Source organism: Gorilla gorilla, chromosome 7, assembly GCF_029281585.2.
Source record: "Gorilla gorilla gorilla isolate KB3781 chromosome 7, NHGRI_mGorGor1-v2.1_pri, whole genome shotgun sequence".
Lineage (NCBI taxonomy): Eukaryota > Metazoa > Chordata > Mammalia > Primates > Hominidae > Gorilla > Gorilla gorilla.
Genome location: NC_073231.2, coordinates 82194246 through 82218295, shown reverse-complemented (window position 1 = coordinate 82218295; position 24050 = coordinate 82194246). Strand labels below are relative to the sequence as shown.

The following is a 24050-nucleotide window of genomic DNA, read 5'->3' as shown; positions in this document are numbered from 1 at the left end:
GTAGCTGTCCACAATAGGAATGTGGATGGCTGGGGATCTTGTTTACCTTTTCTTGCAGTGAGGAGTTGCTTCTGGATTTGAGCTTATTATGGCCAGGCTGGCTTCTCTGCTCCTCTGTCTTTCTACATCTCTGAAGTTTTTTTTGTCACTTCTCCAGTGAATTCCAGTGCTTTCTCTTAGAAGCTCTATTTAATGTCTGGTTATTTACTTGCTCTTTTGGTCTTTTTTGTGCATGAGAAAAGTGCCAGGCTCCCCTAGTCAGCCATTTTGAAGCCCCCTCCTATTCCTGATATATCATTTTGATAATTTGATTTATATATACTTCTTAAAAGTGACAACTCATGTCTTTTTTTATTCATACATTTAAAAAATTTATAATGGACCAAAATTTTTACATGTATATGGGGGTATAGTGTAATGTTTCAACATATGCATATATTGTATAATGATGAAATTAGGGTAATTCCCAGATCCATCACTATAAACATTTATCATTTCAGCATGACAATAACATTCAAAATCTGCTCTTCTAGCTATCTTGGAATATGCACTACATTGTCATTTGGTATAGTCACCCTACTGTGTAATAAAATACCAGAACTTATTCTTCCTGTTTAACTAACTTTTACACATTAACCAACCTCTCCCAGTCTTCCTCTCTCTCTTTCCCTCACCAGCCTCTGGTAATCACTATTCTACTCTCTATTTTTATGAAATCAACTTTTTGAAAATTTCACACGTGAGTGTGATCATGTGGTGTTTGTCTCTGTGTCTGGCTTATTTCACTTAACATAATGTCCTCCTGCTCCATTTATATTTTCAGAAATCATAAGATTCCATTCCTTTTTATGGTGGAATAATATTCCATTTATATATATATACCACATTTTAAAAATCAGTTTATCTGTAGATGGGCATTTAGATTAATTTCATGTCTTGGCTATTGTGAATAGTGCTGCAGTAAACATGGGAGTGCAAATATCTCTGTGACATTCTGATTTTTTTTTACAGATATATACCCAGTTGTGGATTGCTAGATCATATAGTAGTCCTATTTTTAGTTTTTTGAGGAAGATTCATATTGTTTTTCATAATGGTTGTGTAATTTACATTTTCACTAAGAATGTTCAAGATATTGCCTTTATCCTCATCTTTTATAGTGTGTAATTTTTTGTCTTTTTGATAATACCCACTTTTTGATCACAAAGAATGAAACAAACACAACCTAAAAAACTCTACACTTTAACTCCCTTCTCCCCAATTTTGACTTTTTGATCTCTAAATTCACATATTTTTATATTACCTATCTCTTAAAAATTGTTGTAGTTATTGTTTTCAATATCTTTGGCTTTTAATCTTTATACCAAAGATATGAATGGTTTACACACCATAGTTACAGTGTTAGAGTGTTCTAAATTTGTTTGTTTACTTTTATATCTTCACATGTTTTCTTGTTGCACATTAGCATTCTTTTCTGTCAGACTGAAAAACTTCTTTTAGCATTTCTTATGGTTTGGTGGTGATGAATTCCCTCCACTTTCATTGGTCTAAGAGTTTTGAATCACTCCTTCATTTTTAAGGATAGTTTTCCTGGGTACAATATTCTTGGTTGAAAGTTTTTTCCTTCAGGACTTGGAATATGTCATTCCAGTCCTTCCTGGTCTTTAAGGTTTCCATAGAGAATTCTGCTGCCAGATGTACTGGCCCTCCTTCATATGTTATTTGCTTCTTTTCTCTTACTGCTTTTAGGAGTCTCTATTGTCTTTGACCTATGAGAGTTTGATTATTATATGCGTTGAGGTAGTTTTATTTCGGTTGACTCTTCTTGGTGATCTTTGACCTTCTTGTAACTGGATATTTATATTGAGGTTTGGACAATTTTCCATTATTATTTATTTGAATAACCTTTCTACCCCCTTTCTCTTCCTCTACTCCGTTAGAAGGTCAATGACTCTTACATTTGCTATCTCACTGATCCAGTAACTGTTCTTTGTTCTTTTAAATAACCTTTCTACCCCCTTTCTCTTCCTCTACTCCCTTTGAAGGTCAATGACTTTTACATTTGGTATCTCACTGATCCAATAAGTGTTATTTGTTCTTTTAAATTCACTTTTTCTTTTTTCTTCTTGACATATTTTCAAATAGCCTGTGTTTGTGCTCATGAATTCTTCCTTTTGTTTGATCACTTCTGCTTTCGAGACCCTCTAATACATTTTTCAGTTTATCTATTATTGCTCCAGGAATTCTGCTTGATTTTTAAACTTATTTCAATCTCTTTGTTAAGTATCTCTGACAATTAATTTTCTGAATTGTTTCTCTGTGTCTTCTTGATGTTATTTGAGCTTCCTCAAAACATCTATTTTGCATTCTCTGTGTAAGAGTTTACACATATTTCTCCAGGTTTGGTTACTGGTGCCTTATTTATTATACTTGATGGGATCATATTTGCCTGAATGTTATTAATGCTTGTGGATGTATCTGGGCATTAAAGAATTAAGTATTTCTTCTCATCTTTACAGTCTGGCCTTGTTTGTATTGGTCCTTCTTCAGAGGACCTTACAGAAATTCCAAGAGTACTGACTGATGAGTTAAGACCATGGTCACTGCTGCCATTTCAGCACTAGATAGCACCTTAAGCTCAATTATGCTGTGGCTCTCTTGAAGATTCCTATGCATCCAACCCTGATGGACTTGGGGAATATCAGAGACAGTTCTGTGGGTTTCCAAGCCCAAAGTCTCTTGCTCACTTCCTTTTTCTTCCCCTAGCAGAAGGAGTCACTCTCTATACTGCACTGTCTGGAGTTGCAGGAGAGGTGATACATGTACTTTCATGGCCACTGCAACTGGCAGCATACTGGCTTACACCTGAAGCCCATGGCCTCATAGACCAGCACAGTAATGGTTAGGGTTTGCTCACCTAACACCTACAGTCACTATTACCTGACTGCTGCTCATATTTATTCATGGCCTAAAGCTTCTTTCATCAGCCAGTGGTGAAGCTGGCCAAGGCTTGGCTCTATCCTGCTGGGGTGATGAATTTTCTTCTTAGCTGGGGCAGGTCTAGAAATCTGTGGGCACCAGCCTGGAATCAGGGACCATGGGGTTCAGCCTGGTGCTGTGTTTTACGGTAGCGGGGCTGGTACAGGCTTCTCAGGCAAAGTCCCATGCACACTTCCTTCTCCCTCTCCTAAAAAGACAAATTCACTCTCTATGTGCATTGCTTCAGATTGGGGAAGGGATGGTGTAGGCAATGCAAAACTGTCATTCCTATGCTCTTCAATGTGTCTTTTCTTGTTATTATGCCAAAACCAGTTACTGTGATCTTTTACCTCATTCTTTTAGCTCTTGTGAAGGTGTTTTCTTGCATGGATAATTGTTCACTTCAGTGTCCCTACAGAGGGATGATCACTGGAGGGTTCTATCCCGTGATCTTACTCTGCCTCCTCTTCCACATCTGATATCTTAAATTGTCACTTTCAAGACAATGTGCACAGACAAATCAGTAATGAAATCTGGCACATAATAGGTACTCAATAAATCTCAGTTTCTTCCTTGCCTTACAGATGTTTACTACATACAAATATAGTAAAAATGGACTTCCTATGGAACTAGTCAATGAATTCTCTTTATTATTGGTATATGGACATGATAATATATAATTTTGATAAATATACACTTTTTTTCTGAGATCTTCAGGACTAAGCACATTATCATTTGTTTAATAAAATTTTGTGGTTAATTGGGTGCTAATTTTTATTTGAAGTGATGTCTGTCCAAATCTGGGTGCTGATTTTTATTTGGAATAATATCTGCTCAAATCCTTTGCCTATTTTAAAATTGGATTACTGTGTGTGTGTGTTGCTATTGAATTGTACTTAATTTTGTTTTATTAAGAACATGTGTTCCAGTGAATAAAATCACATGACATCCTCAAGTATGATTTTGGCCTCTAAGCACTTATTATAAACATTTGTAATAGCCAATTGAATTTAACATTTTGAAATTAATTTATATCATATAGAAATGTGTTTCCAGAAGTATACTGCCAATGACATTATATGGATTCATCTTTAGGCAATCCAATGGTGTGAAGACTTTTAGCAGTTGCAGTTTGAGGAGCTTTCAAAATTTCATTTCAAATGTGGGTGTCAAATGTCTTCAGAATAAGCCACAAATGCAAAAAAAATCTCCGAAACCAGTCTGTGGCAATGGCAGATTGGAGGGAAACGAAATCTGTGATTGTGGTACTGAGGCTGTAAGTATGATAACTAGGAAAATTGATTAATAAATTTATTGTTTTAGTTTATCTTTTTCGTAAATGTCATATATCTCAAATGTGAATGAGTACCATGCAGAATGTTGACAGTAAGTGAAGTTGGGTCGAAATACATACAAGAAAATACTGTCTAGATTTTGTAGGTTGAAGAATTTTGAACAAGTTTATAATGTACTGCAAAAAATTATTGGTAATGGGAAACAGGAGAGTCTAGAATAAGCTTTTGAGTTTCAGACTAAATATATAGGGTTCTTTACAAATCTCTGCTTAATCTTTGGACATTTTACAGATGTCTTAATGAAGATTGATTAAGCAGCCCAATGTGTCCTTTAGGTTATTACTTCACAATGGAATCAGTAGTACAGGAATCTATCAATATCAATATGAACACTAGATATTTTGATTATTCACTTGATAGGGAAACGCTGAAAATATAATGAATTCAAAAGGCCTAGGGTTTAATGCTTTTATATAATTCAGTATTTGTAGCAGTACTGCAAATGTTATAAATTTCCTTGGTTACAAGGTAGACAGAAATTTATTAGGGTTTGTTACATCCATAGGTCTGAATTACTTGAACCATATCACATTATTTTAATTACTGTGTTTTTGTATTATGTTTAACTATTTGGTAGAACAAGTCATCTTTCTTTATTTTTTATTTTATTTTAATTAATTTATTTTTTGAGATGGAGTTTTGCTCTTGTTGCCCGGGCTGGAGTGCAATGGAGCAATCTCGGCTCACTTCAACCTCCGCCTCCTGGGTTCAAGCGGTTCTCCTGCCTCAGCCTCCCAAGTAGCTGGGATTACATTACAGGTGCCTGCCATCATGCCTGGCTAAGTTTGTATTTTTAGTAGAGACAGGGTTTCATCACGTTGGTCAGGCTGGTCTCAAACTCCTGACCTCAAGTAATCCACCTGCCTTGGCCTCCCAAAGTGCTGGGATTGCAGGCATGAGCTACCACACCTGGTTCTTGATTTTTTTAAAAAAATCAATCTTATTGGGGTATAATCCACATACAATAAAATGCACCCATTTTAAGTGTACGGGTTGATGACTTTCAACAAATGTAGATAACTATTGGTATAATTAAGATATATATTTTCATCATCCCCAAAAGCTTATTCATATTTGCAGTCATTTCTACCTCCACCTGTCTCCAGATAATTTCTGATTCTGTTACCTTTGCCTGGTCTAGAAAGTCATATAAATGAAATGAGACAGCACATATTTTTTTATGTCTGGCTTTTTCCTTTCAATATAGTGTTTTTGAGATTCATCCATTTATTTCATATCACAATAGTTTCTCCCTTTTAATTTTGAGTAGTATTTAATTGTGTGGATATACCACAATCTGTTTTAACCATTCACCTGCTAATGGACATTTAAGTTGTTAAACTATTGGTCCATTATTCTTAATTTGTAGAAGTACAACTTCTAGGTCATATGATATGTGTATGTTTATAAGAAATTGCCAAAATATTTTCCAAAATGGTTGTATCTTTTTACACTCCTGTCAGCAGCATATGAAACTTTGAGTTCCTTCATATCTGCGCTAGAATTTGTTATTATCCACTTCTTAAATTTTAGCTATTCCAGTGGTTTTGTAGTGGTTTAAATTTGCGTTTTCTTGATTACTTTAATGATGTTGAGCATGCTCTTACTGGCGATTTTTTAAAAACAATTATTTTCAATGGACAAATAATAATTGTATATATTTCTGGGATACAGTGCAGTTTGGATATACATTTACTTTCTGTAATGATTAAGTCAAGGTTATTAACAAATCCATCACCTCACATACTTATTATTTTTTTGTGGAGAAAACATTTAAAATTTACTTTTTAAGCAATTTTTTGATATATAATAGTTGTATATATTTTGAGGGTACATGTTATATTTTGATACCTGTATAGAATGCGTAATGATCAAATCAGGGTAATTTGAATATGTACCACCTCATATATTTATATTTTCTTTGTGCAGGGAATATTATAATTCTTCCCTTCTAGCTATTTTGAAGTATACAATAAATTATTAACTATAATTTCCCTACTGTACTATTGAGTGCTAGCACTAATCCCTTCCATTTACCTGTATTTTAGATCCCTTAACCAACTTTTCTTTTCTTTTGTCTATATTATATCTTTTTAAAAAATTTCTAATTTTTGTGGGTAGTAGATGTGTATATTTATACATACGTCTATTGCACATACATCTACCATATATTTATGCGTTACATGAGATATTTTGATACAGGCATGCTATGCATAATAATCACATGAAGGTAAATGAGGTATTCATTCCCTCAAACTTTATTTTTTTGTGTTACAAACAATCCAATTATACTCTTTTACTCATTTAAAAATGTACAACTAGATTATTTTTGACTGCAGACACTTTGTTGTGCTATGAAATGCTAGCTCTTATTCATTCTTTCAAACTAATTTTTCATACCCATTAACAGTCCTTACTCCCTTGTCCCCTCCCCACCTGCCCAACTACCCTTCCCAGCCTCTGGTAACCATCCTTTTACTGTCTATCTCCATGAGTTCAATTGTTTTAATTTTTAGCTCCCACAAATAAGTGGGAACATGCAGTGTTTGTCTTTCTCTGCCTGGCTTATTTCACTTAATATAATGACCTCTAGTTCCATCCACGTTGCAAATGACTGAATCTCGTTCTTTTTTATGGGTGAATAGTACTCCATTGTGTATATGTACCACATTTCCTTTATCCATTCATCTGTTGATGGACAGTTAGACTGCTTCCAAATCCTGGCTATTGAGAATAGTGCTGCAGTAAACATGGGCATGCAGATATCTCTTCGACGTAATGATTTCCTTTCTTTTGGGTATATACCTAGGAGTGGGATTGCTAGATCATATGGTAGCTCTATTTTTAGTTTTCTGAGGAACCTCCAAACTGTTCTACATAGTGATTGTACTAATTTATACTCCCACCAACAGTGTACAAGTATTCCCTTTTCTCCACATCTTCACTAGCATTTGTTATTGCCTGCCTTTTGAATAAAAGCCATTTTAAATGAGATGAGATGATATCTCATTGTAGTTTTGATTTGCAATTCTCTGATACTCATTGATGTTGAACCCCTTTTCATATACCTGTTTGCCATTTGTATGTCTTCTTTTGAGAAATGTCTATTCAGATATTTTGCCCACCTTTAAATCAGATTATTAGATTTTTTCCTATAGAGTTGTATGAGCTCCTTTTATGTTCTGGATATTAATCTCTTGTTGGATGGGTAGTTTGCAGATATTTCCTCCCATTCTGTGGGTTGTGTCTTCACTTTGTTGATTGCTTTCTTTGCTATGCAGAAGGCTTTTAACTTGATGTGATCCCATTTATTCATGTTTCGTTTGGTTTTGTGTGCTTGTGGGGTATTACTCAAGAAATCTTTGTCCAGTCCAATGTCCTGGAGACTTTCTCTAATGTTTTCTTGTAGTAGTTTCATAGTTTGAGGTGTTAGATTTAAGTCTTTACTACATTTTCATTTGATTTTTGTATATGGTGAGAGAGAGGGGTCTAGTTTCATTGTCATGCATGTGGATATCCAGTTTTCTCAGCATCATTTATTGAAGGACTGTTCTTTCCCAAGTGTATGCTCTGGGCACCTTTGTCAAAAATGAGTTCACTGTAGATTAATGGATTTGTTTCTGGGTTCTCTATTCTGTTCCACTGGTCTATGTTTCTGTACCATATCATTTTGATTAGTATACCTCTGTAGTATAATTTGATATCAGGTAATGTGATTCCTCCAGTTTTGTTCTTTTTGCTCAGGATAGCTTTAGCTATTCTGGGTCTTTTGTGATTCCATGTAAATTTTAGGATTTTTTTTTCTATTTCTGTGAGGAATGTCACTGGTATTTTGATAGAGATTGCATTGAATTTGTAGATTTCTTTGTGTAGTGTGGCTATTTCAACAATACTGGTTATTCTAATCCATGAACATGGAATATTTTTTCATTTTTGGTGTTCTCAATTTCTTGCATCAATGTTTTATAGTTTTCATTGTAGAGATCTTTCACTTATTTGATTAAACTAATTCCTAGACATTTTATTTCATTTATAGTTATTGTAAATGGGATTACTTTCTTGATTTTCAGATTGTTCACTGTTACCATATAGAAATGTTTTTCTTCTTTTTTGATATAAGTGCGTAGAGCTACAAATATATCTTTTAGTACTGTTTTGCTCTATCCCATAGGTTTTGGTATGTTGCATTTCCATTATCATTTGTTTCAAGAAATTTTTAAATTTCCTTGTTAATCTCCTCATTGACCCACTGTGAATTCAGGAGCATATTGTTTAATTTCCATGTATTTGTAATAGTTTTCAAAATTCCTCTTGTTATTGGTTTCTTGTTTTATTCCATTGTGGTCAGAGAAGATGCTTGATATTATTTAATTTTTTTGAATGCTTGAAGATTTCTTTTGTGACCTAACATATGGTCTATCTATACTTGAGTATGATTCATGTTCTGAAGAAAAGGAAGTGTATTTTTCAGCTGTTGGATGAAATATTCTGCAAATATCTATTAGATTCATTTTATCTATAGTGCAGATTAAGTTTGATGTTTCTTTATTGATTTTATTGATTTTCTGTCTGGAAGGTCTGCTGAGTGCTAAAAGTGGGGTGTCAAAGTCTCCAGCTGTTATTGTATTGGGGTCTAGCTCTCTCTTTAGCTCTAATAATATTTGCTTTATATATCTGGGTGCTCCAGTGTTGGGTGCATATGTATTTACAATTGTTATATACTCTTGCTGAAATGACCCCTTTGTCATTATATAATGACCTTCTTTGTCTCTTATAGTTTTTGTCTTGAAATGTGTTTTGTCCGATATGAGTCTAGCTACTCCTGCTCTTTGTTTAGTTTCCATTGGCAAAGGATCCCTTTCCATCCATTTATTTTCAGTCTGTGTATGCCTTTATAGGTGAAGTGTATTTATTGTAAGCAACAAGTCATTAATTTCTTTTGTTTTTAAAATTCATTCAGCCACTCTTTGATTTTTGATTGGAGCATTTAGTTGATTTACATTCCATGTTATTATTGATAAATTAGAACTTTCTCCTGCCCTTTTGTTATTTGTCTTTCTTCTTCCTTTCCTTTCCCTTTTCTCCTCTTTCCTTTCCTTCCCTTCCCTTTCTGTTTCCTTCATCTTCCTCTTTCCTTCATCTTCATTTTAGTAAAGGTGATTTTCCTCTGGTGATATGATTTAATTTCTTGCTTTTTATTTTCTGTGTATCTGTTATATGTTTTTAGATTTGAGGTTAGCATGAGACTAGCAAATACTATCTTATAGTCCATTATTTTAAGCTGATAGCAATTTAACACTGTGCACAAACAAACAAGCAAAAAGAAGGCTAATAAAAACTCTGATTTTACTTCCTCCCCCTGCTTTTCAACTTTTTGTTTTTTCTATTTATATATATCATACTGACTATGTCTTGAAAAGTTGTAGTTATTATTTGATTGGTTCATCATCTAGTCTTTCTGCTTAGAATAAGAGTAGTTTTATGCACCCCAGTTAAAGTGTTATAATAATAAAGTGTTTTTCTTTGTAGGTACTCTTACCAGTGAGTTTTTTACCTTCAGATGATTTATTATCACTCGTTAATGTCCTTTTTCTTTCTGATTAAATAATTCCCTTGTACATTTCTTGCAGGACAGGTCTGGTGTTGATGAAATCCCTCAGATTTTGTTTCTCTGGGAAAGTCTTTATTTCTCCATTATGTTTAAAGAATATATATGTATATTTTTTTACCAGATATGCTATCTTAAGGCAAAAGTTTTCTTTTTCCAGCACTTTTAAATATGTCATGCCACTCTCTCCTGACCTGTAAGGTTTCTGCTGAAAAGTCTGCTGCCAGATATATTGAATCTCCATTGTATATTATTTGTTCCTTTTCTCTTGCTGCTTTTAGGATCCTTTATCTTCGACCTTTAGGAGTTTGATTATTAAATGCTTTGAGGTAGTTTTCTTTGGGTTAAATCTGCTTGGTGTTCCATAACCTTCTTGTACTTGGATATTGATATCTTTCTCTAGGTTTGGGTAGTTATGTTATTATATTTTTGAAAAAAGCTTTCTACCCCCATCTCTTTATCTACCTCCTCTTTAAGGCCAATAACTCCTAGATTGGTCCCTTTGAGGCTATTTTGTAGATCTTGTAGATATGCTTTATTCTTTTTTATTCTTTTTTTATTTGTCTCCTCTGTGGATTTTCAAATAGCCTTTCTTCAAGCTCACTAATTCTTTCTTCTGCGTGGTCAGTTCTGCTATTAAGAGACTCTGATGCATTCTTCAGTAGGTCAATTATGTCTTTCAACTGCAGAATTTCTGCTTGATTTTTTAAATAATTTCAATTTACTTTTAAAATTTATCTGATAGAATTTTGAATTCCTTCTGTGTGTTGTCTTGAATGTCTTTGAGTTTCCTCAAAATAGCTATGTTGAATTCTCTGTCTGAAAGGTCACATATCTCTGTTTCTCCAGGATTGGTCCTTGATGTCTTATTTAGTTCATTTGGTGAAGTCAGATTTTCTTGGATGGTCTTGATGCTTGTGGATGTTCTTTGGTTTCTGGGCATTGAAGAGTTAGGTATTTATTATAGTCTTTGCCATCTAGGCTTATTTGTAGCCATCCTCCTTGGGAAGGTTTTCCAGAGTATTTGAAAGGACTTAAGTGCTGTGATTTAAGCCATATTTGCATTAGGGGTCACCCCAACCTCAGTAATGGTGTGGTTTTTTGCAGACTCTTAGAGGTACTATCTTGGTGGTCTTGGATAATATCCAGAAGAATTCTCTGTATTACCAGGCAGAACCACTTGTTTTCTTTCCTTACTTTCTCTCAAACAAATGGAATTTCTCTTTCTTTCTGTGCTGACTTTCTGGAGCTGGGGTTGGAGAGACACATTCCTGTGGCCACCACCACTTAGATTGTGCTGGATCAGACCTGAAGTCAGCATGGCACTGGGTCTCACGCAAGGCTTGCTGAAACCACTACCTGACTACTGACTATGTTCACTCAAGGCCCTGGAGCTCCACGATCAGCAGGTGGCAAAGCCAACCAGGCTTGTGTCCTCCCCTTTAGGGAGCAAGTTCTCACAGCCCCTGGGCAGGTGCAGAGATGCCATCCTGGAGCCAGGGATTGGAGTCAGAAACCTTAGAAATACACCTGGTGTTCTGTTCTACTGTGGCTGATCTGGCATTCCAACCACCTGACACAGTCCTTCCTACTCTTACTTTTTTTACCATAGGCTAAGGACCCTCACCCTATGGCCTCTGCCACCACAGGCCCACAGGGAGTAATGCCAGGCCACCACTGATGTTGAGTTTAGGTCCAGTGATTCCTTAGTCAGCTTGTGGGTGTGCAAGGCCTGGGACTCACTCTTCAGGGCAGTGGGCTCCCCTCTGTCCCAGGATAGGTCCAGAAGTGCTATCTAAGAGAAAAGTCCTGGAATAAGGGAACCCAAGAGCCCTCTTGGTGCTCTACCCCACTGTGGTAGAGCGTGTACCTGAAGTCATCATGACTAAGTTCTACTCCAGGCCTACAGCATACTACCTGGGTGTCACTGTTCATTCTTTAGGGCCCAAGGGCTGTTTAGTGAGTAGGTGATTGATCCTTCCCGGACCGGGTCCTTCCATTCAAGGCAGCAGGTTCCCTTCTGGCCAGGGTGTGTTTAGAAATATCTACGAACTAGGACCTGGAATGGGGACTTCACCACCCTGATCAGTGCCCTATCTTATTGTGGCTGATCTGGTATCCAAGATGCAAGACAAAGTCTTCTTTACTCTTCCCTTTTCTCTCAACCAGAAGGACGGGGTCTTTTTGGTGCTGTGCACTCTGCTGCCTGAGGCTGGGGGAAGGATGACACAAGTGTTCTCTTAGCTTCCCTGGCTGGTGTCTTTACAGGTCACTTGCCCCTGCAGTCTGGCTTAGAGCCCAGCTCACCACTAGGACTTGTCTAGTCATTGCAGTCCTTGCGTCATAGATTGCCCCTCAAGTTCACTTAGGGCCCCAGAGTACTCCAGCCCATGGTGGTGAGGCTTGCTGGAACTCAAGCTCTGACTGATCAGATGGATGATTCCCCTCTGGCTAGGGCTGGTTTATATGCCCCCTCTATGGATGGGCGTCAGCTGAGTATAGCCTGATTCTGCTTTACACTGTGTCAGGGCAACATTGAATTCAGTGCAAAGCCTCATAGACACTGTGCTCTCCTCCCTGAGTCACACAGATTCTCCGCACCATGAAGTTGCTGCTGGGGGATAAGGGATGGTTGCTGTTGACAATTCAAGACATTCTTTCCCACCCTCTTTGGTGCCTCTTTCAGCAACATGAAGTCATTCAAGAGCAAGTTGTTTAATTTCCATGTAATTGTGTGGTGTTTGAGATATCTTCTTGGTATTGATTTCTATTTTTATTTCACTGTGGCTTGAGTGTATGGTTGGTATAATTTCAATTTTTAAAAGATTTATTTAGACTTGGTTTATGGTTGAGCATGTGGTTGATCTTAGAGTATGTTCTGTGCACGGCTAAGAAAAATGTATATTCTATTGTTGACATGTGGAGTACTTTGTAAGTGTGTATTAGTATTAGGTCCAATTGGTCAAGTGTTAATTTACATTCAGAATTTCTTTTTTAGTTTTCGGTCTTGGTGGTCTGTCTAACACTGTCAGTGGGGTATTAAAGTTCTCCACTATTATTGTGTGACTAAGTGTTTTTGTAGGTTTAGGAGTAGTTAGAATCTAGGTTCTACAGTGTTCAGTGCATATATATTTGGTACCATTAAGTCTTCTTGTTGAATTGAACTCTTTATCATTATGTGATGTCATTATTTATCTTTTATTACTGTTTTTGGTCCAAAGTTTGTGTTATCTACTATAAAAATATTGACTTCTGCTCTTTTTTGTTTTCCATTTGCATGATAGATCTTTCTGCAACCCTTTACTATTAGCCTACTGGCTTTGTTACATATAAGATGGATCTCTTGAAGACAGCAGATGGATGGGTTTTGTTTTTTTATTCAACTTGCACTTAGAGTCTCTTACTTATTTCTGCTTGGATCTATATTATTTCTTTTGTTCCACTAATTTTAGGTTTAGTTTCTTCTTGCCTTTCTAGTTCCTTGAGGTGCATCATTAGGTTGCTAATTTGAAAATTTTCTCCTTTTTTGATGTAGGCATTTATTCTTATAAACTACCATCTTAGTATTGCTTTTGCTGTATCTCATAGGTTTTCTTATGCTGTGTTTCTATTTCATTTGTTTCAAACAATTTTTTATTTTTATTCTTTATTTCTTCATTGACTATTGATCATTCAGGAGCATGTTGTTTAATTTCTGTGTGCTTGTGTAGTTTTCTAAGTTCTTGTTATCGATTTCTAGTTTTATTCCCTTATGATCAGAAAAGATACTTCATATGATTTTAATTGTTTTTTGAATTTGTTGAGATCTGTTTTTTAGCTTAGCATATGGTCTATTCTGAAGAATGTTTCACTTGCTAATGAAAATAATATGTATTCTATAGCTGTTTGAAGAAATGTTGTGTTAGGTCCATTTGGTCTAGAGTGTGGTTTAACTCTGATGTCTGTGTTGATTTTTTTTTTTTTTGGTCTGGGTGATCTTTCCATTACTGAGTGAGGTGTTGAATTGTCAGGTATTATTGTAATTTATTCTTTCTTTCTCTTTATGTCTATTAATGTTTGCTTTATATATTTGGGTTCACCAGTGTTGGGTGCACTGTATTTAGAATTATTATATTCTCTTGCTAAATGGACTACTTTAGTAGTATATGGGGACCACCTTTGTTTCTTTTTACAGTCTTTGACTTGAAGTCTATTTTATCTAATATAAATATAGCTATTCCTGCTCTTTTGTGTTTCCATGTGCATGTAATATATTTTTCCATGCCTTTATTTTCAGTCTATGTGTCTTCATACATGATGTATTTTTATAGGTAGCGTATAGTGAGGTCTTGCTTTTTATCCATTCTGACATTCTCCATGTCTTTTAAGTAGAGAATATAGTCCAGAGGAAGGTAAGTAGGTTACTAGTTACTCTCTTGTGACTGGTAGTAAAAGTCCTACATTAGTGTTTTAAATGTTTAAAGATGTTAAAACCTGTAACTATCAGCAGCATTCATATCCTTTTCCAAATTCAAACAGTAAGCCCATCAAAATATAACTCCTAGTAAAGATTTTACTATTGTCATGATGTATTTTTACTTGTACATTTCACTAATTCATAGCAATGTGGACCTGCAAGCTGTTGTGATTTTCGAACTTGTGTACTGAAAGACGGAGCAAAATGTTATAAAGGACTGTGCTGCAAAGACTGTCAAGTAAGATTTAAGCTTATGAACATCTTTCAAATATATAACAAATCATGTGCAGGGTACTTTACAACACTTAGACCTACAGCTGTAATTACATCAATTAAGTTACTTTTCAGATAAAGAGAAAGATAATAAATTCAGAATCAGATTTCTGATTTTTATTAACTTTTCTTAGGTGTTCTATATGCCAATATTTTCACTAAGTTGATGCTGTTTTTTTAAGCCTTGATTTAGAGATATTATTGGATTCTTCAATACGGAAGACCTCCATTGAATGGAACAATTATTTATTTGCATGATACAATATTTATATTATTGTAAATAAAAACGTTTTTATGGGTTGTGAATAAGTATCTATTTATGTGTAATTGAAAGATATAGCTGATTTCCTTAAATTTATAAGGAATGAAACTCACTAGAAGTAACATTTTCCACATGGTACATGTAGTATAACATTTAAACTTTGAACTTATTATTCAAAGATCATTTGACTTAAAGATTATGTTTTAGTTTATACAGTGAAGACATTGAATCCTGTTTTCTGTTTTTCTTTTCAGCTCTTCTAAAATATTATTAACAGGTTTCTCATATGAGAATACCTCTGTTGAATTATCTGTAATGCAGTCTACCTTCATGACTATCCTGGACTGATGCAGTTTTATGTATTATTTCCTTAGGATGTTATTATCTGATTGCATTCTTACTTCTGTAATCTTTTTAGTGTCAGCTGGAAGTCATCAATTAAGAATTATGAGATAGATGTTTTATTTGAGATTCTTTTTGTAAATTTCCACAATTCTATGTATGAAAGAGTCTACATATTTCCATGATTTGAGAGAAAGATTCTAGTTGGGTTCCTTCCTCTCCAAAGACTCTCATAGTTGAACTGCATTTTTAATAACACTTCTGTTTCCCTCTGCAGTTTTTTATGTTTCACAGTTGTCATAGAATTTTAAAGTATTCCACACTTAAAAACCATGGCTTGAAAAAGTATATTTCATTTAGAAATGGACTAAATTACATTATTTTCACCCAAAAGAAATAAATTTCCTAAGCTTAAAGTGAACATTCTTCTCTTACACTGAGACTACAAATAAAACTTTGGCTCTCATCACATCAGATTTTTGTTTTGCATTTTCTTGTACATATGTCTTATCTCCTATTTTAGTCAATAACATTCCATTTATATTTTTATATTATTAGCATAGTAATTTGTACAAAAAAGTATTAATATACATTAATGGATAGACTAAAGCGAAAATGATTAACACAATTTTGAAGTAAATATTAATAAACAGTAATCCTATTTGTAATGCTTTATTTTTTATATTCTAATTTCTCTTAGATTTTACAATCAGGCGTTGAATGTAGGCCGAAAGCACATCCTGAATGTGACATCGCTGAATATTGTAATGGAAGCTCACCAGAATGTGGTCCTGACATAACTTTAATCAATGGACTTTCATGCAAAAATAATAAGTTTATTTGTTATGACGGAGACTGCCATGATCTCGATGCACGTTGTGAGAGTGTATTTGGAAAAGGTAATATCTTTTTGTTACATCTCAATAGCCCTTAACATTGTTATTAACATTACCAGGATAATGGGGAATATTTTCATATATATAAAATGTGGAATGTTTTATATAGTATAAAATGTGGAATATTGTTTACATAAATTTTATTATATATATAAGCAGAATGTTTTATATAGTATAAAATGTGGAATATATATATATTTTATTATATGTATAAGCAAACATATACGCACTAATTCTTCTTTTTAATGTTTATATTTTTTCCATCTTTGCTGATGTATAATTGACAAAAATTGTATGTATGTTTTTAGGTGTATGATTTTGTTTTGATATATGTATACATTGTGAAATATTTGCCACAGTTAAGTTGATTAACATGTCCATCATCTCATATAGTTACCATTTTCTTTTTTATCCTTTAAAAGAATTTTTGTATCTATCCTTTTTGCAGATTTCAAATATATAATAGAATGTCATTTACTAAAGTCACATTGTTGTACATTACATCTCTTGAACTTATTTATTTTGCATAACTGAAATTTTGTACCCCTTGACTAGCATTTTGCCATTTCTCCCCTTACCTCAGCCTCTTGCAACCATCATTCTACTCTCTGCATTTCTGAGTTTGACAATTTTAGATTGTATATATAAGTGAGATCATGCGTTATTTACCTCTCTGTATCTAGCTTATTTCACTTAGCATAATGGCCTCCAGGTTCATCTGTGTTATTGCAAATGGCAGGATTTTCCTCCTTACTCTGACTGAATAATATTGCATTTTGTGTGTTTGTGTATATGTATATATCTATATAAACACAGACATATATATATCACATTTTTAATACATTTATCTGTTTACCTAAGCTAAAAGTGAACTTTCTTCTCTTATACTCAGAACACAAATAAAACTCTGACTTTCATTCCATCAGATTGTGCTATACTTTTTCAATCAAATAGACACTGGTTGTTTCCAAATCTTGGTTATTGTGAATAATGTAGCAATAAACATGGGGGTGCAGATATCTCTTTTGCAATATTGATTCATTTCCTTTGAATCTATACTCAGTTGGGATTGGTGAATCATAAGGTAGTTCTACTTTTGATTTCTAAGGACGTTCCATATTGTTTTCCTTAGCAGCTGTACCAACTTATATTCCTACCGACAGTGTATGAGGGTTTCTTTTCTCCACATCTTCACCAACATTTATTATCTTTTATCTTTTTGACAATAATCATTCTAACAGATGTGAAGTGGTATCTCATTGTGGTTCTGTGATTAGTGATGAGCATCTTTTCATATATGTCTTGATGAGTTGTATGTATTCTTTGGAGAAATGTTTATTCAATCTTTTCTCCATTTTTGATCAGGCTTTTTTTTGCTACTGAGTTTTATGAGTTACTGATATATTTTGGAAATGAATTCCTTATTATATATATGATCTGCAAATACTTTATCTTATTTTATAAAAGTTGGCTTTTCACTATGTTGATTTTTTCCTTTGTTGTGCAAAAGATTTTTAGGATGCTGGTCTTCATCCCCTCACAAAAAACAAAAAATAGAAAACTATTTATGAAGGATAATAGTCTTGTGAAGGCTCCAAGGTCCATCTAAGAACCCTCTAGCAGCACGGCAGAGAAAAAAATGGGAAAAACTGTAAAGAAGGATTGCTGATTACAGCAGCACATCTGAGATATATGGAGGTGGTTATGAACAAAGAAGGGAGGAAGCTATCAGTATTAGCCACTCAGCATGTGCCATTGTCATCTCCAGTGGCCTCTGCAGAGGACAGAGGCGTCTTTTATCACTGAGGTAACCAACAGTCATCCCTGCCTCTGGCTCCATGGAAAATGAGATCCAAATGTGCCTTTCCTCCAAGAATCAGCTACTGTTTTATAGCTCTGGGACTTGAGTGACTACCCCTCCCAACCCTGTGCACACCCCTGACCCTGGAGCTGTGGCTCTTGTCTGCACTGTGTGCACTCATACCTCAAGCTCAGAGACAGTGCAGCTATGTGTGAGTCTTCACACTGAACCTAGGAACTTTTGTTGCTCTACACCCACATGTGCTTGAGATGCTGACTCTCCATCTGCTCCACAAACACCCACTCTACTTCATACATCATTACTTATGTGGAAGCAGGGCTGTCTTCACCCTAGGCACCAGTGTCACTGCTGCCCTGTACCCTTTGGTGTCTTCATGTGTGTTTGTGATTCAGACCCTGGCTCTGTGGCTACTGCATGGTCACTGTGCATCAGACATCAGTGAGGGAATGCCCTCAAACCAGACCTTGTGCCAAATGAAATTGCCCGGGGCCATGACCTCCCTGGTGGGAGAAAAAGAGATTGAGGGCCCCAGGATCTTTCACCATTGAAAACCCAACAGTCTCACTGCCCCTGCAGATACCACAGCTTTAGCTGTTCAGGACCCGCTGGAATCTTTGTTAATGTTGACCTCAGCTGACAGAAATGCATGGAGGGTACACTGCTCTGTCTTCACCAAAGCTGGAACCATCCAACTCTACCCTTCTAACAGCCTTTTTCCCACCCATAGAGTAAGATTTTTTTTTTTTAAATCAGTGAAAGCATTCTGTAAAGTTTCAAAATGGTGACTGCTCCATCGAATTTGAAGGTATCAATGCAATACAATAAGAAACATGAAAAACTGGGGAAACTTATCACCATTAAATGACACAATAATTTTCTAATAACTGATCCCAGAGAAATAAAGATCTTCAAATTGCCTGAACAAGATTCAAAATAATTGTTCTAAGGATACTCAGCAAACTTCAAAAGAACACAGAGAAACAACATACATTTTTATAAAAAAATCAAATTATTGGGCTGAAGAACACAATGAATAACATTAAAATGCAATAGATAATATCAACAACAGAATTCACAAAGCAAAAGAAAGATCTGTGAACTTGCAAACAGATTACTTGTATATATACAACTAGAGGAGAAATAAGAAAAAAATGAAAAGGAATGAAGAAACAAACACTATGGGATTTTGAAGCAGCATCAAGAAAGCTAACATTCTCATTATAAGAGGTAAGAAAGGAGAAGAGAGACAAGGACAGAAAGCTTATTTAAAGTAATAATAACTGAAAACTTCCAAAATCTTAGGAAAGATATAAATGTGCAGGTACAGGAAGCTCAAAATCCTTCAGTCAGGTTTAATCCAAAGAAGATTATACCAAGCTCAAAATTCTTCAGTCAGGTTTAATTTGAACAAGACTACACCAAGACATATTATAATAAAACCGTCAATAAATATAATGACATTTTGAAAGAAGCAAGAGAAAAAAAAAGATTAAGTAACATAATCCAACATGTAAGTTGGATTTTCTCAGCAGATACTTTGCCAGTGAGGAGAGTGGAATGATATCGTGCTGAAAGAAAAAAAAAAGTCAATCAAGAATACTTTATCTGGCAAAGCTCTTCTTCGGAAATAAAGGAAAGATAAAACTTTCTAAGACAAACAAAAGCTCAAGGAGTTCATTGCCACTAGATCTATCTTACAACAAATGTCAGTGGGAGTTCTTCCATGTAAACAAAAAGACTAATATGTAGTATGGACATATATAAAAATATAACGTTCACTGGTAAAAGTAAGTATATAGTCAAATTCAGAATACCAAATACCGAAATGGCGATGTGTCTCTAGTATAAAGGTTAAAAGACAAAACTACTGAAATAATTATTACTATAATAATTTGTTAAGGAATATGCAACATAAAAACTTATAAATTGAGATGGATCATCATGGCGGATGGGAGGCAGGACTACATTACAGCTCCGGATGGGTCAGGGTGTGGTGGCTCACATTGTGAATTTTAGCTCCAAATCAACTGCAAGAACAAACCAACAATCCTGAGAGGACCCACAGACCCTCTAAAGGAAGTGGACTGCTCCTGCAGGACCTGGGAGATACCCCAAATACCATGAGTGCCCCAACTGTGGAAGTGGGAAAGGGGGACCCTCCCTTCCTCCTCTCCTGAACACACACCCCCACTGGAGAAACTGAAGGTCTGTTTGAGGGAGAAGTTTCCGACCTTACCTGGAGCTGAGTCAATTTAGAGAGCTGGGCAAAATACAGGGGTAGATGAAGCAGGAGAAAGACCCTGGGAGTTCGCTGGGTCCCCAAGCAGACCATTCCTGCCTGGCACCACAGGGATCTATCTGGAGGACGGCCAGAGGAGCATGGGGTAAAACTTCACAGGGAGAAGGAAACAGACTCGGGGCTGTTAAATTGGGGCACGGTGGGAGTGAGACAGGCCGTTCAGTTTGCATGGGAGCTGGCTGAGACCTGTGATTGCCAGGTTTCCCCCACTTCCCTGACAACCTGCATGACTCAGCAGAGGCAGCCATAATCCTCCTAGGTACACAACTCCAGTGACCTGGGAATCTCACCCCCACCCCACACAGCAGCCGCAGCAGGACCCGACTAAGGAGAGTCTGAGCTCAGACATGCCTAGTCCTGCCCCCACCTGATGGTCTTCCTTACCCATTCTGGTCACTGAAGACAAAGGGCATATACTCTTGGGAGTTCTAGGGCCCCACCCACCACTGGTCCCTCTCCATACTCCCACAGCTGATGCTCTCTGGAAAGGACCACCTCCTGGCAGGAGGCCAACCAGCACAAAAATAGGACATTAAGCCACCAAAGCTAAGAACCCTCATGGAGTCCATTACACCCTCCACTGCCTCCACCAGAACAGTCGCTGGTATCCATGGCTGAGAGACCCATAGACAGTTCATATTAGAAGACTCTGTGCAGACAACCACCAGTACCAGCCTGGAGCTGGGTAGACTCGCTGGATGGCTAGACCCAGAAGAGAGACAACAATCACTGCAGTTCAGCTCATAGGAAGCCACATCCATAGGAAAAGGGGGAGAGTACTACATCAAGGGAACACCCCATGGGACAAAAGAATCTGAACAAAAGCCTTCAGCCCTAGACCTTCCCTCTGACAGAGGCTACCCAAATGAGAAGGAACCAGAAAACCAATCCTGGTAATATGACAAAACAAGGCTCTTTAACATCCCCCCAAAATCACACTAGTTCACGAGCAATGGATTAAAACCAAGAAGAAACCCTTGATTTACCTGAAAAAGAAATCAGGAGGTTAGCTATTAAGCTAATCAGGGAGGCAATGGAGAAAGGAGAAGCCGAATGCAAGGAAATCCAAAAAATGATACAAGAAGTGAAGGGAGAATTATTCAAGGAAATAGATAGCTTAAAGAAAAAACAATAAAAAATTCTGGGAGTTTTGGACACACTGTTAGAAATGCAAAATCCTCTGGAAAGTCTTAGCAATAGAACTGAACAAGTAGAAGAAAGAAATATAGAGCTCAAAGATATGGTCTTTGAAATAACCTAATCCAACAAAGACAAGGGAAAAAGAATAAGAAAATATGAACAAAGCCTCCAAGAAGTCTGAGATTTTGTTAAATGATCAAGCCTAAGAATAATTGGGGCTCCTGAGTAAGAAGAGAATTCTAAAAGCTTGGAAAACATATTTAGGGGAATAATGGAGGAAAACTTCCCTGGCCTTGCTAGAGACCTAGACATCCAAATACAAGAAGCACAAGGAACACCTGGGAAATTCATTGCAAAAAGATCATTGCCTAGGCACATTGTCATCAGGTTTTCCAAAGTTAAGATGAAGGAAAGAATCTTAAGAGCTGTGAGACAGAAGTACCAGGTAACCTAAAAAGGAAGACCTATCAGATTATCAGCAGATTTCTCAGCAGAAACCCTACAAGCTAGAAGGGACTGGGGCCCTATCTTCAGCCTCCTCAGACAAAACAATTATCAGCCAAGAATTTTGTATCCAGTGAAACTAAGCATCATATGTGAAGGAAAGATACAGTCTTTTCAGACACACAAATGCTGAGAGAATTCGCCATTACCAAGCCACCACTACAAGAACTGCTAAAAGGAGCTCTAAATCTTGAAGCAGATCCTGGAAACATATCAAAACAAAAACTCTTCAAAGAATAAATCACACAGGACCTATAAAACAAAAATATAAGTTAAAAAGCAAAAACAAAAAACCCAAAGCACACAGGCAACAAAGAGGATGATGAATTCAATGGTACCTCACATTTCAATACTAACAGTGAATGTAAATGGCCTAAGTGCTCCACTTAAAAGATACAGAACTGCAGAATGTATAAAAACTCATCAATCAACTATTTGCTGCCTTTAGGAGACTCACCTAACACATAAGGACTCATATACACTTAAAGTAAAGGGGTGGAAAAAGGCATTTCATGCAAATGGACACCAAAAGCGAGCAGGGGTAGCTATTCTTATATCAGACAAAACAAACTTTAAAGCAACAGCAGTTAAAAGAGACAAAGAGGGACATTATATAATGGTAAAAGGCCTTGTCCAAGAGGAAAATATCACAATCCTAAACATATATGCACCTATCACTGGAGTTCCCAAATTTATAAAACAATTACTAATAGATCTAAGAAATGAGATAGACAACAACATAATAATAGTGGGGGACTTCAAGACTCCACTCACAGCACCAGACAGTCATCGAGACAGAAAGTCAACAAACAATGGATTTAAACTATACCTTGGAACAAATGGACTTAACAGATATATACAGAACATTTCATCCAACAGCTGCAGAATATGCATTCTATTTAACAATGCATGGAACTCACTCCAGGATAGACCCAAAGATAAGCCATAAAATGAGCCTCAATAAATTTAATAAAATTGAAATTATGTCAAGCACTCTCTCAGACCACATTTATCTCAGACACCCACATTTATTGCCCTGGTGCCATCCATGCACACCTATCTATGAAGTGCATCCACTATTTTAATGCACATCAAAGCATTTGATAATAGGCTACTGCACATCAAAGCATTCGATAATAGGGTACTGGGGATCTAATTACACCATTTGGACTGTGGAAAAGCAAATTCTATTGCTTACTAAATTTAGTCAATATACTGGATTATAGGGAAGATTTAACATATGACTTCACATTTGCAAAGTGCTGCCCTTTTTATTAGTATTTTCATTTCACTTTTGAAAACCAAGACAAGTCTGAGAGAAAGTGATCATCTAATACTAATGGGAGAGAGTGTTTAAGGGAGAAATTAATGAGAGGGGGTTATTGGTAACTTTAGATGCCATACGTAGACTAATAAAATTGAGTTGGTTGGAGACTATACTTTCAGCAGAATTCATCTGACTGCTTTGTGACCAAACATATTCTTTACATTATCTTTCTAAACTAAACTGAATTTGCAAATTCCTTTCTCCGGATAATCTCTCAGTGTTTAACAAGCCCTGCATTGGCATTCCTAACCTGGTATCTCACATTCACTATTGAACTGGTTAAACATTGTGAATATTCTGAACTAGCATTGCCTATCCTCATGGAATCTATACAATCTCCTGTGATGGGCCAATATCAAAGATGGTGGAAAGGGATAAGATGAGGGGAAAGCAAAAAACCAAAAAAGAACAGCAGAAAGAAAAAAATGTGTATCATAGAAGGTGCAGGTAAACAGGAGAAACTTTCTTGATCTTGAAAGAGAATGGAGAGGGATTAGATGGGAATTAAGAGTGACTAAATAGCCATAATATTAATTCTCATAACAATTCATTGACATATATATTAATATCTACTTTTGTCAATAAAGCAGATTTAGAGAGGTTCATTTTGGAGAAGGTAACTGTGGTAGGTAGAATCCTAAAGTGACTCCCAAAATTTTTCTGGTGTAGACAAACCTTGGATAATTCCCTCCCTTTGAGTTGGGGTAGAACCAGTGAATATATGATTGAATATCAACCTGTGATTAGCTTATATAGTAAAGGTCAAGGAATTTTGAAGATGTAGTTA

The 24050-nt window shown here is 36.0% G+C and overlaps 1 protein-coding gene across 16 annotated transcripts in view; it reads left to right on the top strand.

Annotated features, from left to right (window-relative positions):
* The window catches only part of LOC101126317 (disintegrin and metalloproteinase domain-containing protein 32), a 179630-nt gene that overhangs the window by 99360 nt on the left and 56220 nt on the right, over positions 1-24050 (top strand). For 13 of the 16 annotated variants that reach the window (XR_008667910.2, XR_008667909.2, XR_008667911.2 and 10 more), the window contains 3 exons: positions 4075-4255; positions 14544-14636; positions 15976-16174. Coding sequence is in view for 11 of the 16 variants with exons in the window: in XM_063709331.1 (XP_063565401.1) it covers positions 4075-4255; positions 14544-14636; positions 15976-16174 (473 nt within the window). In the remaining 5 variants the exon portion in view is untranslated. The remainder of the gene's footprint in view (positions 1-4074; positions 4256-14543; positions 14637-15975; positions 16175-24050) is intronic. The other 3 variants (XM_063709327.1, XM_063709332.1, XM_055348955.2) reach the window with 1 other exon arrangement.